General features: G+C 53.4%; 2 protein-coding genes and 3 non-coding genes across 7 annotated transcripts; 1 reads left to right on the forward strand and 4 right to left on the reverse strand.

Annotated features, from left to right (window-relative positions):
- Positions 1 to 231: 231 nt before the first annotated feature.
- Positions 232 to 9,916, reverse strand: ARMH1 (armadillo like helical domain containing 1). Its single transcript, XM_062004367.1, has 14 exons — positions 9,910 to 9,916; positions 8,861 to 9,078; positions 8,416 to 8,484; positions 7,765 to 7,931; positions 6,885 to 7,088; positions 6,609 to 6,739; positions 6,284 to 6,459; positions 5,360 to 5,773; positions 4,834 to 4,990; positions 4,382 to 4,496; positions 3,891 to 3,963; positions 1,958 to 2,087; positions 1,165 to 1,242; positions 232 to 372 (listed from the first exon to the last, which is right to left on the reverse strand). The coding sequence occupies exons 2-14, from the start codon at positions 9,064 to 9,066 to the stop codon at positions 232 to 234; spliced, it is 2,061 nt and encodes a 686-aa protein (XP_061860351.1). The 5' UTR covers positions 9,067 to 9,078; positions 9,910 to 9,916.
- LOC133626329 (U5 spliceosomal RNA) lies at positions 4,611 to 4,725 on the reverse strand. The gene has a single exon (XR_009819417.1). It is a non-coding gene; the product is annotated as a U5 spliceosomal RNA (small nuclear RNA).
- On the reverse strand, positions 5,211 to 5,325 carry LOC133626331 (U5 spliceosomal RNA). Its single transcript, XR_009819419.1, has one exon. It is a non-coding gene; the product is annotated as a U5 spliceosomal RNA (small nuclear RNA).
- LOC133626330 (U5 spliceosomal RNA) lies at positions 6,139 to 6,253 on the reverse strand. The gene has a single exon (XR_009819418.1). It is a non-coding gene; the product is annotated as a U5 spliceosomal RNA (small nuclear RNA).
- A 3,278-nt stretch (positions 9,917 to 13,194) lies between the features above and the next one.
- TMEM53 (transmembrane protein 53) lies at positions 13,195 to 17,298 on the forward strand. 3 transcript variants are annotated; one of them, XM_062003826.1, is made up of 3 exons: positions 13,195 to 13,261; positions 13,766 to 13,878; positions 15,601 to 17,298. In XM_062003826.1, the coding sequence occupies exons 1-3, from the start codon at positions 13,219 to 13,221 to the stop codon at positions 16,261 to 16,263; spliced, it is 819 nt and encodes a 272-aa protein (XP_061859810.1). In that variant the 5' UTR covers positions 13,195 to 13,218; the 3' UTR covers positions 16,264 to 17,298. The 3 variants fall into 3 exon arrangements, with proteins under 3 accessions (XP_061859810.1, XP_061859811.1, XP_061859812.1); XM_062003828.1 differs by lacking the exon at positions 13,195 to 13,261 and adding an exon at positions 13,294 to 13,373; XM_062003827.1 differs by lacking the exon at positions 13,766 to 13,878 and having other exon boundaries at positions 13,217 to 13,261.
- Positions 17,299 to 20,462: the final 3,164 nt, after the last annotated feature.

Raw genomic sequence — 20,462 nt, forward strand, 5'->3', positions numbered from 1 at the left:
AGGGAGAGGCATGTGCTGCTGCTCTCTTTCCTATTTGTTCAGATCTCTCCAGGGTCTATCTCTGAAAGGACAAACCAGCCCTGTGAGCTCTGGGTCCAGCAACAAAGGATGCAGCTATACAAACATCAGACTACAAAAGGATCTTTCTGCTGCCAGTCCCTTTTCCCCAGATCCCCACCCTGGTCGCCTGCTTCCTGAGCTGCCTTCTCCCCCAGAAGTAAAGGGTGTAATTTAAGTGACTGTGCCTTCAGCTCTGTACCCACCTCCTGAGTACTGCAGCCTGGCCCTGGCTTGGGGGATGTCCACTGTATTGGAGGCCAGTTCTGCACCCTGGACTGGGTCCATTTTTGTATACCAGGTCTCAGGACTGTCCTGGAAGAGGCAACAAGAGAGTTAGCACTGTAATGGGACATGGATGTGCAGCTAAAGCCAGGGATACTTCAACCCCCACTGAGGGCCTCTAGTGATCAACAGTCCTGGGAGCAGTGGGGCTGAGTGCTCTGAGGATCTTGGAACTGTCAGAGCTGCCTCACACCCAGGCCTTGCTGGCATCATACTAAGATGGCACAGCCAGAATCTGAGGGCTGTTCTGCCCTACTGAGCTGGGGTGAGCACAGCTGCCCTGTTCTGCTTCAGATGTTACTACAGTTGGATTCTCCAGCCTTTCCCAGGTCTTGAGGTGAGTGGGTCCAGGGGCAAGGAACAAAATGTTGCCCCTTCTTTGTTCCACCTTCCCATTGCTTATTAATCTGTCTACCCACCTCAGGAGCTAAAAATCAGGAGGGACTGTGCTGATGGATCTGCAATCACGAAAAACTTATCTACAGAGGAATGCAGACAAGCAGGCTTTATCATGCAGTGCTGGGAAAACGGGGGACAGCTCCTCCATACTTCGGTGTTAGGTACCATTCTTGGGGGTTTTATACAGCTCAAACGAATCACATTTGCCAACATCAAAATCCTGCTGTCACAGAAGGAGCAGGAGCTTGAGAGACTTTTTTGCTCTGACTTGGGCCTTCTCTTCCTGAATACCGAGACTGGAGGTGAAAACTTCTTAAAGGGGGTCTTAGTTTATTTCTGGGCTCTCATTTAAGTCCCTACTGTCCCTGCAAAACAGACTGAGGTCCTTGGGCCCCTCACACCCCAGCAGGGAGGCATGTTTACCATGCAGTCCTTGAACAGTGTGTCTCCTGGTGCCTTCCTCATGCACTCCTCCACACAGGGAAACGCGTGAACAAAATACTGCAAGAGAACAGAGAGGTGGTGGCTGTGGAGAAAGAATGAGAGTGTGTGTAGATGGTAGATGTGCATGGCTGATGTGGCTCCACCTGTGGAGCCTGTGTCACACACCACTCAGGCCCTGGGCCACCTCCTTCAGTGCCAGTGCTACTGCTGGCACTTCATAAACACACCAAGAGGAACCTGTGGGTCCCTGCTTGAGTGGCACTTTGTTCCCCCCTGCCCTCCCCTCAGTGCCACTTCCCATCTTCAGTGACAAGAGGGGGTTTGTAAACCCTCTTTGTGCCCCGGAGCAGTCTGGTTCTCTACCCTCACTCTTTCAGCCCTTCCCACTGACTAACAGCATGGTCCTTCCCTGGGGCTGTTACACAGGCAAAGCAGTGCTGAGCCAGACCAACACTCTTTACCCAGCACTAGCAGGACAGAAAAGCTTGCTCAGAATTCCGTGCTGCTGTCCTGCTCCAGGCAAATGGCCTTGGTTAGCTTCTTAGCTCTGCCTGGGCATGCTACCCACAGCGTGAGGGCCAACGTTGGCTTCCCAGCAGCCTATTTGTGGTGGGTGGCAGGAGGGAGGCAGACAGGAGGGGAAATACAGCTCTTTCCTGAAGGAAGTGTCTCTCTTCCCTTTGTGGCTCAGCCTGTCTGCCATGCTTAGGAAACAACCCCTGCATTTCTGTGCTCTGAGAGGTGCCCCCATACCATGTACCACCACACTGACCTCCAGGGAGATGCTGGCATGGTGCTGGCTGGCCACATGGTCCAGGTTCCCCACAGCAACCATCAGGCCACGCACCACTTGCAGCTGGATCAGCTCTTCAGCCACTTCTGCTGACTCCTTGGCTAACATGCTGCAAGGAGAGAGATCCTGCCTGAGTGAAGATGCACACAACAAACCAGTCCAGGGGCAGTGATTCACTTCATTAAAGGCCCCGAGGTAGGGACAGTGACTATGGCCAGAGGAGGCCGGGTGCCAAGGAAGGGACCCAACATCCACAGCTGTAACTGTGGGGAGGAACCCACGACAAAGCAGCTCATTAAACTTATGCCCAGAAGAGGCCTTGTCCCGAGAGAGGGACTCTATCTGCAGAAACTGCAACCGTGGCAAAGAATCCACATCAGAGATACTCACCAAGGACCGTGTCCCGTGTGAGGGACCCTGTATGGGCAGAAGCCACAGCTGCTGGGAACAACCCCCACCAGAGAAGTTCGTTAAGGACTGTGTCCCAGGGGAGGAACCCCGTGTTGGAGCAGGGGAAGAATGCCAGGAGTCATCCTCATCTGAGAAGACAGAAGCAGCAGAGCCCATCTGTGAGAGACTGACCACATCCCCCACTCCCTGCCCCCCTGAGCTGTTGAGGGGGAGGAGGTAGACATATGGGGAGCAGTGAGCTGGGCCCGGGAAGAAAGGAGGGATGGGGGAGGGAGATCTTAAAGTGCTGGCTGTAATTTTCTCATCATCCTACTCCCTTTTTGCTTTTATTCCATTCTGTTTCTTGTAGAATAAACTTTCCTACTTTCCTCTCTGAGTACTGGAGTCTGTTTTGCCCAGAACCATAATTGGCAGCGAGCCCTCCCTGCCCTTGTCTCCATCCACAACAACCTTGCTTATCTTTTTACTCCCATTTCTATGGGGCCTCTGCCATCCTAACAAGGGTGGGGGTGAATGAGGGCACGGAGCCAGAGACTGTCGCGGTGCTGCTGTGCTGGCTGGGCCAAACCACGGCAGCTGCTTTTGCAGGAAACGCGTTCCGATAGCACCATCTTGTGCACACTACAGGAAATTCACACGGAACGGATTGTGGCACAAAACGCCTGAATCGCCTTAAGGACTCTGCAGTCAATCATAAGCAGTAGAGTTCTTCCATCAGGTGGCTGAAGTTAAAGAGTCCTGCACAGGAGCCAGCAGAGCTGGGGTACTCAGCCAGAGAGCAGTGCCAGAGGTGAATGCTGCCTGGAGAGAACATGTCCCAGGCATTTCCCACTTGAAGCCACTTCTCTCAAGTCTCTTTTATGCCTCTATAAATTTTGCTCCAGAGTTTCTTACCTGACTGCAGGGTTTCTTTTCCATTGTGCAGGAGCTCTTCTTTGTTGTGTGAGACGGGAGTGACCAGACACCAATATGATGTGCATCAGCTCCATTTTATTGTCACATAATCATCACTTATATAGCTTTCCAAATGCTGTGTACGTGCTACAACTCATGGCAAGCAGTTAACACTGAGGATCACACGCTGTGCAGAAGGCCTCAAAGTTTCATTTCTGTAACAACTTCAACACCAACCTCATTGTGTAAAAACACCATCCTTATTGTGCTTAAAACATCACCCCATCTGTTTGGCCTTCAGTTAGTTTTCTCTCACACCAGACTATGGTTATGCTCACCTTCCATTTACTTAACTTTATCCTATTGTTAGTTACATGTTACAATTTGTTAGTCAGGTGCAAGCAATCACACAATGCTAAATTGAATGCTCTATTCAGTCTTCTAACAATGCTTAGGTTAATGCTCTGTCCTGTCTTCTTGCTTTGACCTTGTTTCTGTCACAATCTGCAGTTGTGGTTTTCCCCTTGCTCAAGCTTGCTATCACATAGGCATTCCTTTCCTTTTCTGCTACTGCTAACTCCATAACATTCATTATAGGCACCAGCACCCGACAGCTTTTGCAGCTGCTGCTTGCTGAATATACACCAGCATGGGCTCTCTCAGGCAATGCGTGGTCGGGCCTGCATGAGGAACATTAGGAAGGTGAGAATGATGCTTTGAAGTAGTTTCAAGACATTAGAAGGGTGAGGAAGTAGAGTTCCACTGCTAGCATGAAAAGAGACAAGGGTTATTCGGGAAACATGCCCGAGGGAAACTCTGTGGCTATGTATCATATGTAGCACCCTGCAGGGATCTGTGTGCCTGTCAGTGATGCCCACAGCACAGGCTCCTGCTCTGTGGAGTCAGGGGAGGAAACATCCATGGCTGGAATTGCTCATGATGCTGCCCAGCAGCCCTCAGCAGGACTCTGGTGGCCAGGCAGCCTTGGCTGGGGTGCCTGCTCCCCAACAAGTCAGGGCAAGGACTTAGCCCTGCAGATAACGAGGGACCTTGGGAGAAACCCCTGCTGCATGCCCTGGCCTTGAGCAGCTCTGTTACCTTTGTCGGTCGTGCAGCAGAGGGTAAATACTTTCCTCCCAGCTGGTGACAGTAGTGCAACCAGGCCCTTCAGCAGCGATGACCGGACCCGCCGGGGCATGAGAGCCTTCAGTAACTGCAGGGCGAGAAAAACAGGAAAGCTGTCAGCCCCAAGAACCCGAGCACATTCGGGAAAACAACCACATATAACGTTAAACTGTTCAATTCTGTTTTTCACTAGGTAAAAAGCAGCTCCACCGAAATGGAGCCTCAAAAAATTACTCGACACTCGTGCCTGTTCCTCTCCACGGAAATCTTTAGTAAAAGGCGAAAGATTTATGCGATATGAAGAGAAACCAGAGTATGGCCTTGTGCCCGCCCCCGGCGCGCTGCCCGCCCGCCCCACGCCGCACAGCTCAGGGCGAGCAGCGCCGCCCGCCCGCCCGCGCCCGGCCCCGCGGCTCCGGTCCGGCCTCGCCGCGGGGCGCGAACCCTGCGAACACCGACGGCCGGGCGGCACCGGCGGGGATCGGCGCGGCTGGGATGGAGCCGCGGTGCACCCTGGCCATGCAAAGCAGCCGCATGCTAATGAGCGACACGCTAATGAGGCACGTCCCAATAAGGTACGTGCTAATGAGACACAGGGCACTGACGCACATCCTAATGAGACTCGGACTAACAAGGCGGCGGCGCAGAGGTGCACCAGGGACGGAGGCAGCTCCGCATCGGCCGGTCCCGCAGCAAACACAGCCGCTCTGGACCCGCACTGAACACCACACCGCGCTGTGCCGCGAGAACACCCGATGCACAACACGTCCCTTATCCATCTGTTTTTCACCGTTAATAGAATAGCTCCACCGAAATGGAGCCTCAAAAAATTACTCGACACTCGTGCCTGTTCCTCTCCACGGAAATCTTTAGTAAAAGGCGAAAGATTTATGCGATCTGAAGAGAAACCACAGTATGCCGACATTCTTCCGTGCACATCTACCCACTCACGGCCGCAGCCCCTTAGAACACGGCGACGTCTCTCCTGCCTCCTGCCGCGTCACCCGGCCCGGCAGCGGCCCGCCACGCTGCCGACACTGCCGGCGCGGCCCGGGGCTGGCGGCGGGGGGCTCGGAGCGGCGGCGGCTGGCGGCCCGGCGCGGCGCCCCGCGCTCGGCAGCCTGGGTACGCTGGCGGGAGCCTGCCGAGCAGCTCCATGCTAATACCCGGCCCGCCCCCGGCACCACCACAGCGACCGCGGGGCGGGGCCTGCACGGGTCGGAGGGTCGGGGCAGCTGGCGGACAGCGCGGGATCGGGTCACGTTGTCTGCAGGGGCGAGGCCGCGCAAAGACGGAGGATCGGCCGGGAGGCTGCGCCTGCCGCTTGCGCCGCCGCGGCCCGGAGCTCGGTGGCGAGGGCAGAGGCTGCCGGGCGCATGGCTCTGCGCTGAGCTCTGTCACTGGCTCGCCTCGCGGTGCTCGCCGCGCCACACTGGCGGCCCGGCGGGCCTGGAGCGCCGGGAAGAGTGCCGAGGGGCCGGGCCCACCGCGCCCGGGGCAAGTCTCCAGCTAACCGCTTCTCCCGGAGCTCGAAGCGCCGGTAGGCAGCGGCTCCGGTGCGTGGCCGGCCGGCAGGAGGGGCAGCACAACCTCCCGCTGGTGTCTGACCACGCTTAGGCACTTAAGCAGCTGTAGGCGTGCTGAGCAACCTCCTCCTGCAGCGTAATGCTATTGCCACCAAACCTCCGCAGCTACGCTGACATCAGTCTGTTTTTCACCAGAAAAGTGGTAGCTCCACCGAAATGGAGCCTCAAAAAATTACTCGACACTCGTGCCTGTTCCTCTCCACGGAAATCTTTAGTAAAAGGCGAAAGATTTATGCGATATGAAGAGAAACCAGAGTATACTGTATCTTTGGCCCCCAAACGTGCCGACCTGCGGCTGTCGCTGCCGCGGACACGGTGACCTGCGCCGCGCCCTCTGCCCGCGGCCCCAGCCCCGTCTTGGACCCGGCCCCGTGGGCGCACACGGTCGCAGCCCCACGCCGGGGTCCGCAGCCCCCGGGAGCGGCAGCGGCGGACGGCGTTACCGGGGCCGCGCCGCACGGCACCCTGGGTATGCAAATGGTGTGACTACTAATGAGCGTATGCTAATGAGGCGGCCAGCGCCCTCAGTGCGGAGCGCGGCCGCAGCCCGCCCGGCCCCGTCGTGGCACCACGGGCCCCGCAGCCGCTTGGGCTGGTTCCTCTCGTTCCCTGACCTCCATCCCCAGGCCCCGCCAGCCTTGCCCGCGCCTGGAGACAGCCAGCCTCAGCGCCGAGGTCCTACCTTCGTGCTGGACCTCCAGGTGCACAGCACGCCCAGCACCAGCTCCACAGGTACAGAGACGGGCTCGGGGGGGAAAAGCCAGAGTGACAGTCTTCACATAGCACTCCAGGCTGTCCCCTTCCAGGCACAGGGGCTGCCCTATGCAGCCCCCAATGCTAAGGAGACAAGGACAGCCGTGGAAGTTAATGCTGCCCTTTGCGAGACCCACAACCCATCTGCATGACCCGCAGCGTCTGCAGGGCCAGCTGCTGGGCTCGGGGGCAGGCGCACGGCACCACAGCAACAAGGCTTTTGTAGACTTGGCTCTGGTACTTGGGATTGCCATGGCCCAAAGAGTCCAGCAGAACCTGCACATCTTCTTGAGCTTCTGCTGAGCTGGAAGTGGCCAAGAACTCAGCGAGGGATTGCACCCCTGTGCAGGGAAAGAGACGTCAGCTCACGTGCCTGGACCAGTCTGGGTCACCCATCTCAGCTGTTTCACCCCTGAGAAAACCCGGCTCCACATCCCACTTGAGGTGTGACATGAAGAACAGAAGCTGAGGAAAAAAACCTCTTTGTCCTTGTCAGGAACCACTGGCAGCTGGCAACATTCTCTCAGCTCTCTGACATTGCCTCTGACTACATCATCCCAACTACAGAACAACTAACAGTGGCTTCCACTGCCCAGGAGAAAAATCAAATTGGACAGCCACCCCATTGTAATGCTCTTTCAAAAGCCAGGAGCCTCACCACCCTCCCACCCCGAGGGGAAGCCTGGGACAGTTTGCAGTAGGTGAATGCCACAGGTAAGAATGGAAACTCTTTTGTGGTTTTAACCAGAGCAGTTGCAAGCAGCAGAACAACAGCATCACATCAAAATAAATGACTGTCGGGAGCGAGCTCATTAAAAACCGAGAGAAGGGGTGAAATGCAACTGCTCAGTAGCTGAGACTCCGAACTCCTTCCAGTGGGAGAGACGCTGCAGCAGTCTGCCATCTGCAGGTGGAGCGAAGCGGGTGGCTCAGCATGCCGAGCGGCTTCGACGGCCAGAGGGCAGGGACAGCTCTCTTGGATCAGGGACAAACGCGATGGCTGGACGCGCTGCCTACTGGAGCTGGCACAAATGAGCTCCTTGTACTTCCTGCCAGCATCTGCGACGACCTGTAGCAGCTTTATAGACTCCCTTTTGTCCTCTTCTTTCAGGTGGTTCAGCCCCGGTATTTGCAGGAGAATGGAGATGCCTCCAACCTCCAGAAACTCAAGAAGGTATCTGTGTCTGCAAGGGCAGGGGAAGCAAAGCCAAAAGTGTCACCTGCCTTGGAGCCCATCTCCCTTGGTCAGCTCCTGGGAGCCACCGCCTCCTGCCTGGCCGTGGTACGTGCCCAGTGCCCACTCCAGACTCAGCCTGGAGTGTGGCAGCAGAGGCTCACAGCAGATCACCAGCTCCTGTTTAACCCCATGCTCACTTCAGGCATTGATCCACGGGCACAGAAAGCCCTGTCTCTTCTGCACCCAGACTCTCCTTCCACATTGTGTCAGTGATCTGGTGGCTCTGGAGACGGGTATAAGGAGTGGATTTGGTTTTGAAAGCATCTGAAATTCTTACCACAAGCATCACGGGGGCTTGCCTTGCCTGAAATGCTTCCACAGCTCTCCCAAGACCAGCCAAAGACTTGCTGTTTTCTCTGTCTCCTCCCCTTCTCCACCCCCCTGGGTGCCCTCCCCACAGCACCTCTCGCACGGTGACACTCTATACTCACCCACTTGCAGCAGACAGGAAGATGCCAATGGCCTTGAGGAGCTTGGCAAGGCATGTGCTGTACATGTAGCTGGGTGACAAGGCTAAGGAGAGATTTACAGAGCAATGTGGTCTCCCAGGGGCTGCCTTTAGCAGTGTGGAGGTCTGAACTGGGTACTCTCTTTGCGAGAGAGCATGGCCCTTCCTCTCACAGGTGAGCAGAGGCAGCACACTCATCTCAATATGAGAAGAACCCCACTAATTTTAGGTCCCTGAGAGATGGGTTACATGACTTGCCCTTCAGTCTCATCTTTAGACAGCCATTTCTTTCTAACCCTGCAGAACATGTCTGGATATGGATGTCTCCATAGAGAATCTCATTCTTTACATTTTTGGGTAGAGAACTTTTCCCTCCCTCTCCCTCCCACTACCACAGGCCACCTCCAGCTGGCCAAGGAACCAGATACGTCATCCTGAGCCATGCTGTCAGGCGAGCCAGAAACAAGCTGGCTCCCTGGGAGAACTCCAGCTCCAGTGCTGGTTCTGTCTTGCCAATGTTGCTTTTAATGAAGTTGTCCAGGATGCAGCTTCGAGCAGCTTGGTGGGCATGATCCCATTCCTGCAAGAAACCCATGAGCTTCCTGATGGCTTCCTGCTCTTTGACAGAAGTCATGGTCTCTTCTGCCTAGGGGAAAGTGAGAAAGAAGTTAAAAAAGAGCTTTGAGGATAGAAAAAGTCTGTATTGAGGAATTACCATCAGGATCACATTTAATGTCTCTGGCAAATAATATTAAAGCACTTACTAGACATTAATTGGATCTCATTATCCTTTATAGCCATTTCACAGATAGGAAAACTGAGGCAAAAGGAGAGTTTCTGGTATCTCTGAAGCTGCACAATGATTCTGTGACAGACTTGAGATTATTTTCCAGGGCAGGTGGCTTCACCACAGGAGCTCTCTTCTCCGCTCTCTTAATAAAGTCATTTTGATGTTACCCATTAACCCAGCCTTAGTTTCTCACTAGCCTCATGATATGAACACTGCATCTCATATCTGACCTGCCAGAGAATAAATAGGGTGAAATGAGAGCACAAATAGGTATGGATTTATGGGGAGTGACAGGGTCAAGGGGGCTGTAAGTGCCTGTTAGCACGGCAGCACAGCATGGCCTCACTCACGTGGTGGAGTGACAGTCATTTGGACTGGGCCCACGTCCATGCCAGGAAGATGTGTTTGGCTTTGGCAGCACAACAGCACTTTGGGACTCTTTGGCATGAAAGACATTTGTTCAGGTTTTCTTTTTTCTCCATATTGAATTTCTTTGGCATAAAGTTAAACAGTCTAAGAAATCCTGAAATGCTAACAGTGACAGGCAAGAAGAGAGAAGCTCCAGAAACATCCCGCACTTCCTTCCGTCCCTTCACACAGGTGTTAAATAAAGCAACCTGTGTTTTGCCAGATTCCTTTGGCACACTTTTGGCTCAGTATGATATTCCCTCTTACAGCTTGACAAACCTGAAGGTGCACTTGGTAGGGAGATGAAATGTCAGAGGATGAAGCTCTCCGTTTGTTCAGGGAGGTGAGAATTCCAGCGGACGTGGATGGATTTGGCTTTAAGACACTCACCAATCTCAAGGAGCTTTGCAGTTAAACCTACACATAAGAGATGCAGAAAGAGGGACAAGGTCAGGGTCAGCTGCAGTAACACAGGTGTACACAGGTGTGTGTCCTCCACCAAGTTGTATCAGCGTGCCCTGTGATATGGAAGGAATTCATGCCCTGTCTTGGACTTCCAAGAAAAACACCACTTTAGGTTTTATTTAAAGTGTGGTTTAAGAGAAAAAGAGTTTAAAAATCTGGGGTTTCAGAATAAGAGCTTTCTTTCAATGTAATCCAAGTCCCCAAGATGACTAGTTACAAAGATCTTAACCCTTTTCTCCTAGAAATCTGGAGGAAAATTCCAAGTCAGTTCCAGAACATCCCTAAGAAACCTGCTCAAAATTACCTTCCCATTGCTATAATCTGAACCAACCTGAAAACAATGAGCAGGAGGTGAACATACACCTCACTGCCTGAAAAGAAACAAAGTCTTCAAAAGGCTGTCTAAGAAATGACGTTTGAGAACTGAGGTGAGATGAAATTTCACGATGGAATTAACGGTCTGTGCCCTGTAAGGAGCCTGTGTCCTTGGCAGAGCATTGTCAGGATCTCCTTTGCAGGGAAGCAGGTTTAAAATAAATCCATTTTCCCAAAATAGTTGTGATTGAAAATGTTATTAGCCATAACAAATGTTAGTGCTGACAGGAGAATGGCCTGTGAGGGGCCTCTGGTGAAACAGTCAAGTGAAAGTCATATTTCACATTATTGCAAGCGTTTTCCTGTGATTTACAGAATATTTGTGAAACGTTACTTGCAAGGCATATGATTGATATTGAGAGAACAGCCAGTGTGGAGGGGGAATCTGTATTTCACAGAGACTGTTTGCACGAAATTTACAGTCCCATAAAGTGCTCTTCTGTCTTCAACAGAGATCTAGTTAAAAGAACTTTACAGTCTGAAACATCCCCAAATTGGTTCTAAATTAACGTTTCCATATTTATGTTGAAGATGCTGGTGGTATAATGTATAATAAAAGTATCCTGCTTTTATTATAAAGCTGCAGTTACACCCCCCATACACTATTCAGAACTACCAGCAGCAGCCTCTGGACGTGAGGATTTTAGTGACACAAAGGGCTTGCCTATGAATCAATGGCAAAAAAAGAGAGAAGAGTTCGAAACCATGGCCACATGAGGCTTGTGAGGTATCTGTCCTCAGATTCTACAGTAACAGTATCTGCTGACACAGTAGTCTTTCAGTCAACATTGCAAAGCACCCTGAAAATGCACATGAATACTGGTATTGTGATCAGCTTACATATAGGAACAGACACAGGGAAGTTAAATGACTTGCCTGAGTCATTTGTCTGTGCTAGCATCAGCACATAACTCCTGTTGGTTGGCTTCAAACCCAGCTCTCAACAGTGCTGGCCTGCCACCTCAGTCCATTGGACCTAATAATCAAAACAAGGCTGGGTCAGGGCAGTGCTTTATGCCTGCCAAGAAAAACACAAGTGATTTAGGAACTGCCCTCTGGCAACTCAGCAGTTCTTTATGTCCAGAGTGCTGCTAAATTGATTCATAGGTAGATAGGTGAGTTTAGGTTATGGAAGCTTGCTTATTAAAACTTACAATATTAGTTAGAAAATCACACATATAGTTTTATGAAACTGCCAGTCTTGTAAGCCCACAGAGCTGTTAGAAAGACACAGCTGTTTCTTGTAACACAACTATTGCTTAGCACTGATAGTTTCAAGGCTGGTATGTACCTAAACAAAGCTGTTATGGCAAAGCTCTTATGGTAGTTCTTCACTTGAACATTTGGACATTGTACACCACTGATAACTACAAGGCCTGCCTAGCCCTAAACAAAACTGTTGTCTGGGATGGCAGAGGTTTTAAGGCCAGTTTTCATCCTGCCCAAGGACCCAGGAATAAAGATACATCGCAAGGAAAGATTGGATCTTAATCCAACAGCGATCCCTAATGACCACTGAAGGAAGCAAGAGGACACCGAAAGAATCAAGACAGAGGTGTAACTTGGGTGGACCAAGACAGGACTGTGGGTGGGCCCTTTCCTGGAGATGTGATGAAAATTCATGCTTGTTGTAAATATAAGCTGAAAATCCAAAGGCTGAGGGGGGCACGGTTTGGTGGAGAAATCCCCCGTGTTCCCCAGCACTGCAATAAAGAATCCCTGCTTAATAGTCTCATTGGCTATTGAGTCCTGACTGGCTTCTTCACGGCATCAAAATCACCAGACTGAGATCAAAAGGCAGACTGACTGGTGCCATGTCAGACTCAGTGTGAAGTCACAGGCACTGATGGTCACAGACTCATGGAAGTGATGGTCATGTGGTGTTACCTTTGCACTTTGTAACATCAGAGTTGTGCCCCATCTCAAGCAAAACTTAAAAGCTTCTGTTTCCCTTGCAAGTTTCACCCTCTCTTGGCATACCTCCAGCCCCCCACAACCCTCCTTGCACACAACGCACCTTCCTCAGTGTACCCCAATGCCTTCTACCCAGCTCACAGCCCCACTGCCCGTCTCTCACCTACATTGCTGCCTCACCGTTATCCCCAACCCTACCCCTTGCACACCAGGCACCGCAGCCAGGCCCTGCTCTGCGCCCTGCATCCCTCCCAGCCCCTCTCCCCGCTAATCCAGGGCAGCCTCCACACTCCCTGCCCCGGGCCCAACCCTCCCACCAGCCCTGACCCAGCCCAGCCACAGGCCCTGTTCTCCCCCACACCCCAATCCCCGCCCCAGGCCCTGCAGACCCTCATATCCCTGACCCTAGCGCCCACTGCGGCCTCTGCACCTGACTCCTTGACCCAACCACAGCCCCCACGCCCACCCTGTCCCCCTGTCCCTCTGACGCCGAGCTCAGCCCAGGCCCCACCGTCCGTCTCACTGCGACCCCCGCCTCAGCCCCTCACCTCCCCGGGGGGGCGGATACCCGCGGAATGACTGACAGCTCGCTGCAGCCAATCACCACCCGTCGTTCCGCTCCTGCGGCCCAATGGCTGAGCCAGTTTCCTTCTCCTGTGGGCGGGGAGTCCCGCGCAGCGCCGGGTGCTAAGGGCGCGTTGCTAAGGAAGTGGAGGGGAGAGGGGGCGGGGCCAGGGGGAAGGCGGGAGGCGCGCTTTTCCTTCCCATTGGCTGGAAGAGGGGCGGGGGGTGGAGCTTCCGGCGGAGAGACGGAAGGGCCGGGGGAGCGTGGCCATGGGCGCCGTGAGGTTGGAGGCGGCGGTGGAGCTGGCGCCGGGTGCGGTACCGAGCGGGGCGGAGCGGCGGCACCGGGGGCTGCGTGAGGGCGGAGAGCGGGGCGCCGCGCCTGGGGGACCCCCGGCGGTGGCGGCGGCACCGGGCCCGGCAGGGTACGGCGGGGGCGGGGAGCCGTGAAGACGCTCGTGCTGTAGCCGGTGGCGGCTGGTTGCTGGAGGACGGGACGGGACGGGGCGGGACGGGACGGGACGGGACGGGGCGAGGCGGGGCGAGGCGGGACGGGCGGGGCGGGACGCTGCCCCTTCCCCTCCGCGGGAGGCAGGGGTCTGTCCCTGCAGCGGAGAGCTTTGGGGAGCTGCAGGGACTGAAAGCTGCAGTCCCGCGCAGCCCAAGTGGGATGAGGCAGTGGCCGCTGCAGGCTGCGGAGTCCAGCTGATACCCGCGTCACTGCTACCTTTAAACTTTGGTAACCGAGCCAGTTGGCATAAGTTCAGGTGCTAGCAGACTGGAGGACGGTTACTGAAAGTGTTGCGGTTTGTTTCAGGGAGCGGTACAGAGACAGGGCGCGGCGACGGGCAGCCTGTGGTCATCCTGCTCGGATGGGCGGGCTGCCAGGACAAGTACCTGGCCAAGTACAGCGCCATCTACAGTCAGAAAGTGAGTGGCTTGTTTCTGTCCTTACGTTTACGGTTTTGCTTTTTGCACGTTGGTAAAACCATTCTGAAGCCTCTCACAGTCTGAAGAGTCGTTGGGAGTGAGCGATGAGACACTTGTCACTGAAAGGCCCATGTCTCTCGGAGCTCGGGCAGCCTTATCCAGCAGCTGCTGATGTCACCTCTGTGTGTGCAGCTGAGAGGAGAAATATTTCCTTGGAGAAGCTTTCTGCAGTTTGGCCAACTCACTGGAGTATTTTAAGACTTTTAATGTTATGAGGTTAGTCAGGAATGACGTGAACTGTGCAGCTTTCCAAATAGGTGAACATGCTTGAAGATTACGTGTTTACTGCTTGCCCACAGGCCAGAGCACAGCCTTGGTGAGGCCATGCTGAGGACGGACAGAGCACCTCAGCATCTGTCCTTCCTTTGGCTTTTCCTTCCTGTGAGGATGATTCATCTAAATGTTGTAACCCAAATTTATTTTATCCCATCTGTGGCACTCTCTGACAGTCAGCTCATACCTGCTTCCTGGAGAGGCTTGAACTGACTGATTGTTCCCTAAGTGATGATGTTTTCCTTTCTAATACTGAAACATTACACTTTGTTGTTGGCACAGAGGGATCTTGTGTTTATCCAAATCTGTTTCAGCTACAGATGACAGAGTTTGTACATTAACAAGTCTGCTGTTTAATCCAGTGCAAGAGTCATGGATTGGCCTGTTGCAGTGAGGAATTAGCTGTTAAGTGACTGTTGTGACTTGGAGATGCCGCTGAGCAGACGAGGAGCAGGTTGCACAGCAGCATGCCAGCTCTTTTGAAATACATTGCTGTCAGAAAGATGACAGGGATGGGAAAGGAGAGAAAGGGTTTTCTTATCTACCTCATGAGGAAGTGGCTGCAACCACAGTGAGACAGTGTAGAAGACTTTGACTGAAGAACTTGATACCACCTTCTTCCCCGTTCAGTGTTCGGGGTGGGAGGGCTGCCTCGGTGGCTTTGCCTTGTGTTTGGCACTGTGTAGCATCAGTGAGTTTAGGCAAGACAACTACATTCATAAATGCTTTAGGTCTTTTCTGTCTGCTCTATTTAGAAACTCCTCCAAGATCCCTTTCCCAAACTGCTCCTAAATGTAAAGCTTTAGCCGTAAAGGCAGCTGCTGAGGCCTCGTGAGTCCCTGGCACGGTGCTCTTCGTTTGCACAGCTGGAGCGTTTCGGAAATGGTGTCACTGTTGGTTGTGGGTGGGGCTCAGACACAGCTGCAAACAAGTAATACCCAGGGACAAGAAGTTCCTCCTCTGGTTCCATCTGTTTCAACATCATGAACTAGATGTGTACCAGGGATGGCCCTTCTTAGCAAAATAGCTGATACTGAAGGCGTTGTGCATCAAGTTTTCTCTTCCTGGGTGCAGACTGTCTGTCCTGGACACTGGCACCCATAAAAGCTTTAGTGGCAGTATCCTCAGGGGCTGTTCCAGTTAGCACAAGGTTTAAAAGGGTCTCTGCTACTGAAGAGACCTTTTCGTCGTACCGTGTGCTGTTGTGATTCGTGTGATCTCCTTCACACTGGTGCCTTGCTCCTGACACTAAAGACTTCCTTTTGGCCCCATGGGTTCTGTTAGAAACCTGTCCCAAGTTTTCCCATTGTTTGTGCTGGTACTTGCCTGCTCCATGTAATGCACAGCACAGCCTAAACATTGCCTGGGGTCTCCCTCCCTCCTTTGCAGGGCTGCAGCGTCATCCGCTACACGGCTTCATGGAGGATGATATTCTTCTCAGAGACCTTTGGCATCAGATCCCTGCAGACCCCAGCCAGGCAACTTCTGGAGCTGCTCTTTGACTACAGCATTGCAAACAGACCGGTTCTGTTCCACGTCTTCAGCAACGGTGGGGTCATGCTGTACCGTTACATCCTCGAGGCGCTTCACGCTCACCAGCCTTTTAAGAACCTCAGAGTAGCAGGTGCCATTTTTGATAGTGCCCCTGGCAGAAGAAACTTGAGAGGGGCCCTTCGTGCCTTGGCAGCTGTCTTGGCATCCACAAACGTGCTGCTCAGGTATTTCCTCTTCCTGGCTTTCACGACCTCGGCCGTGGCGCTGCGGATCCTGCTGTACCCCTTGACCCGCTTCCTCCACGAGAGCCACTACGATGCCCTGCTGAGTGCACCCTCACGCTGGCCTGAGCTCTACCTCTACTCCCAGGCTGATGCCATCATCAAGGCTGGTGATGTGAAGCACATGGCTGAGGCCCGGCAGCAGCTCGGGGTCCCCGTCAAGGCCGTAGACTTCGTGGATTCGGCTCACGTCAGCCACATGCGGCTGTATCCCACCCATTACAGACACCTCTGTACCACCTTCTTGTCTGACTGTGTCAGGGGCTCGCCTCCTTAGTGGTGTGACGACCTCTGCTTTGCTGGCTGGGGTGGGAAATGTTACCCCCTTCACCCTGGTGTCTCTGAAGGGAGGAAATTAGAGGCTTCTTAGCACTTTTGGATTTCTCAGACTTGTAGATGGTTCAAAAAAAGCCTCCATGTTGTAGTAGAAAGTAGATAGGGATTAATTTAAAGTACTGCAGGTGAAATCCTAGCATGGTTGGAGCTGATGTGCTTTACCAAGGTGTCACAGACCCTAATTTCACACAGAGTGTTAGTTGTTTCTTCCTGTCTCCTGTTGTTCTCTGCTGTCCATGTTGTCTCCTTGTCCCTGTGTCCGGTGTCTCTGTTCTGTTGCCTCGTACTGATTCGCAATACAGCTCTTCCGTGCCTTGGTTTGGTTTGGTTTGTTTTTTTCCCCTCTCTGCTCTTTTATCTTGCAGTGAGCAAACAGAAGCAGTTCTGCAGGACTTTTCTCTTGGTGCATCCCAGCTCTTGTTACCCTCCTTCCTGGAGGTCAGGCCCAGAAACCAAGTGGCAAAGGTGTGCACAGGGCAGTATGACCAGCCTGGCATCCGCTTCCATTGAAGAGCAGTCAAAGCTTTGATCCTTGGTTGGGAGCTCAAATATTTATGACAACTTTTATGTCCTTCAACCAAAAGGTTTAAGTTAATCTTTTTGAATGTGTCTTGTGTTTTGTTTTCTCTTCCTTCCGGTCTTTTGTGTGTTCTCCTGGGTGATTTTGCTTCCTTGGAGAACTGCTCGTTTATTGCAGCCTGTGGTGTGCATCTTGAGGCACAGGGAAAGCAGCACAGCTGTAACCCCAAAGACCTCAGAAGCAGAAAGGTGGAACTGCAGAGAAAAAAACCCCTGTCTCTTAGAGCTATGATTTATACTGGGTGTCTCTTAAATCACTTCCAGCCCACAAATGACCATGACACTTGCTGTTTTTCCTGGTGATGTTCTCTTCAGATGATCAGTCTTTGCTGTCTGTGCTGGTAATACAAGAAATTGTTTCCTTCCACCCAGTGAAAAAGGAGCTTGTTGCACCAACCATGTTTGGGTTTTGTTGTTTTTCTTTGGGAGGGAATCAGGAAGAAAGATTAATATGATTATGCCATAACACAGCATTGCAAGCTAATTAATAATGTGATGGATAGGATTAGCCGACTCACAATGCCCAGACAGATTGCCAGGAGCAGGCTGGGGAGGGCTGTGTTAGGGGCCTGCTTGAACAAGGGGCTGCCCTCAAGAGGCAGAAGCACAAAAAGCACAAGGATTTTTTACAGGTGTTTGCTGCCTGGGGGCTGCTCTGCTTGTCTTGCCCACCCTTGGTCATAAAGCAGTTGCTGTCCTGAATCAAAACACAGAGAGGGAGGTCTCTTGGGAAGCACTAAAGTCACAGAGGAGTTTAAAACAAGAACCATAAAATCATTTAGGGTGGAAAAGACCTTTGAGATCATTCCAACTGTTAATCCAGCACTGCCATGTCCACCACTAAACCCTGTCCCTCAGTGCAACATTTGTGCAGCTTTTAAACACCTCCAGGGATGGTGACTCCACCACCTTCCTGGGTAGCCTGCGCAAGCACTTCTTTTGGGGAAGAAATTCTTTCCTAAAACCCAGCCTAAGCCTCCCCTGGGGCAATTTGAGGCTGTTTCCTCTTGTTCTGTCACTAATAAACTGTAACACCTCACAGAAGGGGAAGCACGGGGTAGTATCAGCCTATAACCCTGTGCTGGGCAGGGTTTTAAAGGGTGGATGGAGCTGTACAGGATAGGGGAGAATTGACTGAAAAGGGGCCTGATTTGTCATCCAATTGTTTATAGTGAAACTGAGCAGTGTCTTGTGAGCACCCAGGCTGTTTGTGGCACCGTGAAAACTCGTAGGGAGCAGAGGTGAAGAAGGTTACTTACCTAGTACTTGCCCTCGTGCTGGTTTCCAGGGGTTCGGTATTTACAGCAGGGTTAAATACTCCATAAGCCACGCCTCGGAACAAAAGGGGTGGTGCTGGGCTGGGAGTGTGCTGCTCCTGCTCACCGCTGTGGGCACTGAGCACCTCTGCTTTAAGGCAGCGGGTCGGTGCAGGCTGTGGCGGGTGGGAGCAGCAGCTCAGCGCCCTGTTCCACCGCCCATCCCTCCAGGAAGAGTCTCAGGTGTGTCAGCTGCACCTTCCATCCCCCAGCACTGGGCTGCTGCGCCCCAAACTCGGTGCAGCTCTGCTCCACCTCCCTGCTTTCCAGCGACCGGCTCAGGGGCGTTTCCACTGCTGCAAAAGTGATTTGCCACTTAAGGCTAATGAGCACACACTCCCCTCCAAGCGCAGGGGCCAGCTCCAGCAAGCCAGTGATTTACAGAGGAAGTCATCAGCACCAGGCTTCTGGGTGGGTTTTGTTTTCCACATCCCAGCAAGTTCTAACGATTATGAGCAGTGTGTTAAGTGCATTGTTTGAAATATTGCCCTCTCCCATACAGCATATGTGCTCACCCCTCCCTTTCTGCCCTCTTCATTTCTGTTGCTTGTTACTTGAAACAGAAGGTTAATAACTTGGAGCCTGAAGGCACACAGCCAAGACCTGATCCAAGCACTACTGGATGTTAGAAAGCCCAGCCTCAAACCCTTAATCCTTGCTGAACTGTCACAGTTTGGTTGCAATCCGTGTTTCTGAAGAGCATCAGCCTGAACACTGGAAGCCAAAGGTTGGGATATCTTGACAAATCCAAGTAAATCTCTGAGATGAGTTATGGGAGAGGTACCACAGATGTGCCCTTTGGGAGGGAAGATGCAGTGTTCCCTGAGCTTGCCTCGCGGCTGGGGGGTGGGATGTGGCACTGGCCATCGCTGCCTGGGAGCCCAGAGGGGGCCAGTGGCGCAGTGGGGGGTGAAATGAAGAGGAGGATGCCCGGGGCCACGAGACAACCTTTCCTCAGCCCCCAGAGCCGTTGGTGCGTGTTTCCTGGGAGGGAGCCTTGTCTGCCCGCACGCTCCTCCCTGCTGCCTCCTCTCGCCGGGCAGCGGCGGTGCCACGGGAGGGACCTACACAGGAGACAAAACAAAGCCGCTTATTTCGCGGTGAGGGCGATGCGTGCCGGGGCCGGAGGGTGCGGGGCTGCTGCTGGCACCGGGAGCGGCTGCGGGGCGGACCCGGCCCAGCCAGGGCTCACGCGTTGGAGCATCCCGGCAGTGCGGCTCGGCCCAGCGCTTCTGCCCACCCGAGAGGATCTCCCGCAGAAGAGTCTTTTCCCAGGCAAGGAGAAAGACCAGCGAGAACAAACTCCGGTGCTGGGAAGCAGAGGTTTTGAGCTGATGGGTAACAGCCTCTGGCCCCAGAGCTGCCGCCCCTGGAAGTCACACTACATCCCAGCTGTAACCAAACATGACAAACGAAAGTCTAATGACAGAAATAGCTTTGCTGCCCTTCCCGTGTCGGCAGGACAGGTCACACCACTTCCCATCACCTAGAGAAGGCTGCCTAGTTTTCAGGTAAATCTGTGTGCAATACTGTGGTTAGAGAGACCACGGTCTAACTTCTGGAAAGCCCACACATCGTGACTGTGGAGTTCCCTGTATCCCCCAGCCCTGGGGAGGCAGCTGAACTTAGCACTCCTCTGTGGGAAGGCATGACCCTCTGCAACAGGGCTGGGACCTGGGGGCACTTAGGAAACAGGACAGCACACGGGGGCCACAGCTTCTATGAGACACCCCCCCCCCCATGCACACCCTGTCCACAGCTCCTGCACCCAGTCCAGGGCATGGGCAAGGGAGGCAGGGGCTCAGTGGGCAGCTGCTCGCTCTGCCTGCCCAGCATCCTCCCATCCCCTTCCCTTTGAACTTGAGCCCCCATTCCCTCGTCTCCATACCCTCCCATGGCTGCAAGCCCACCGGAGGGCTGCTGGCCAGAGACAGGCTGGCCAGGCAGGGCTGGGGTGGGCAGAGGTGTTCCTGGCATCCTTTGCTCACCCTCCCAAACCCGTGGGGTTTGGTGCAGGGAGAGCTTGGGCAGCCCTTGCCCTCCCAGAGTGATGAATGAGCTGACAATAGGGTATTGATAAGGAATTAACCTTGAGCCCTTCTTGCTTCAGTGTCAATAGAGCAGGAGCCAAGTACACACATTCGATTGGAAATCTGTGTTTGGCCTCTGCTGCCTCTGTGCCCATCGACATGCAGGAGAGAAGAGGGGGAGGATGAGAACCTCCCCACTGCCCCCACCCTGTCTG

The sequence above is a fragment of the Colius striatus genome, chromosome 10 (assembly GCF_028858725.1).
Source record: "Colius striatus isolate bColStr4 chromosome 10, bColStr4.1.hap1, whole genome shotgun sequence".
Taxonomy (NCBI): domain Eukaryota; kingdom Metazoa; phylum Chordata; class Aves; order Coliiformes; family Coliidae; genus Colius; species Colius striatus.

What these genes read in the sequence shown, in the direction of transcription:
- ARMH1 (XM_062004367.1), bottom strand. Translation starts at nt 9,066, where the DNA reads ATGACTTCTGTCAAAGAGCAGGAAGCCATCAGGAAGCTCATGGGTTTC. An exon ending in TTCCTGTCTGCTGCAAGTGG is followed by an intron (nt 7,932 to 8,415) that starts GTGAGTATAGAG and finishes CTGCCCTTGCAG; the next exon opens with ACACAGATACCTTCTTGAGT. An exon ending in GCGGGTCATGCAGATGGGTT is followed by an intron (nt 6,740 to 6,884) that starts GTGGGTCTCGCA and finishes TTCCCCCCCGAG; the next exon opens with CCCGTCTCTGTACCTGTGGA.
- TMEM53 (XM_062003826.1), top strand. Translation starts at nt 13,219, where the DNA reads ATGGGCGCCGTGAGGTTGGAGGCGGCGGTGGAGCTGGCGCCGG. An exon ending in GGCGGTGGAGCTGGCGCCGG is followed by an intron (nt 13,262 to 13,765) that starts GTGCGGTACCGA and finishes GGTTTGTTTCAG; the next exon opens with GGAGCGGTACAGAGACAGGG. An exon ending in GCGCCATCTACAGTCAGAAA is followed by an intron (nt 13,879 to 15,600) that starts GTGAGTGGCTTG and finishes CCTCCTTTGCAG; the next exon opens with GGCTGCAGCGTCATCCGCTA.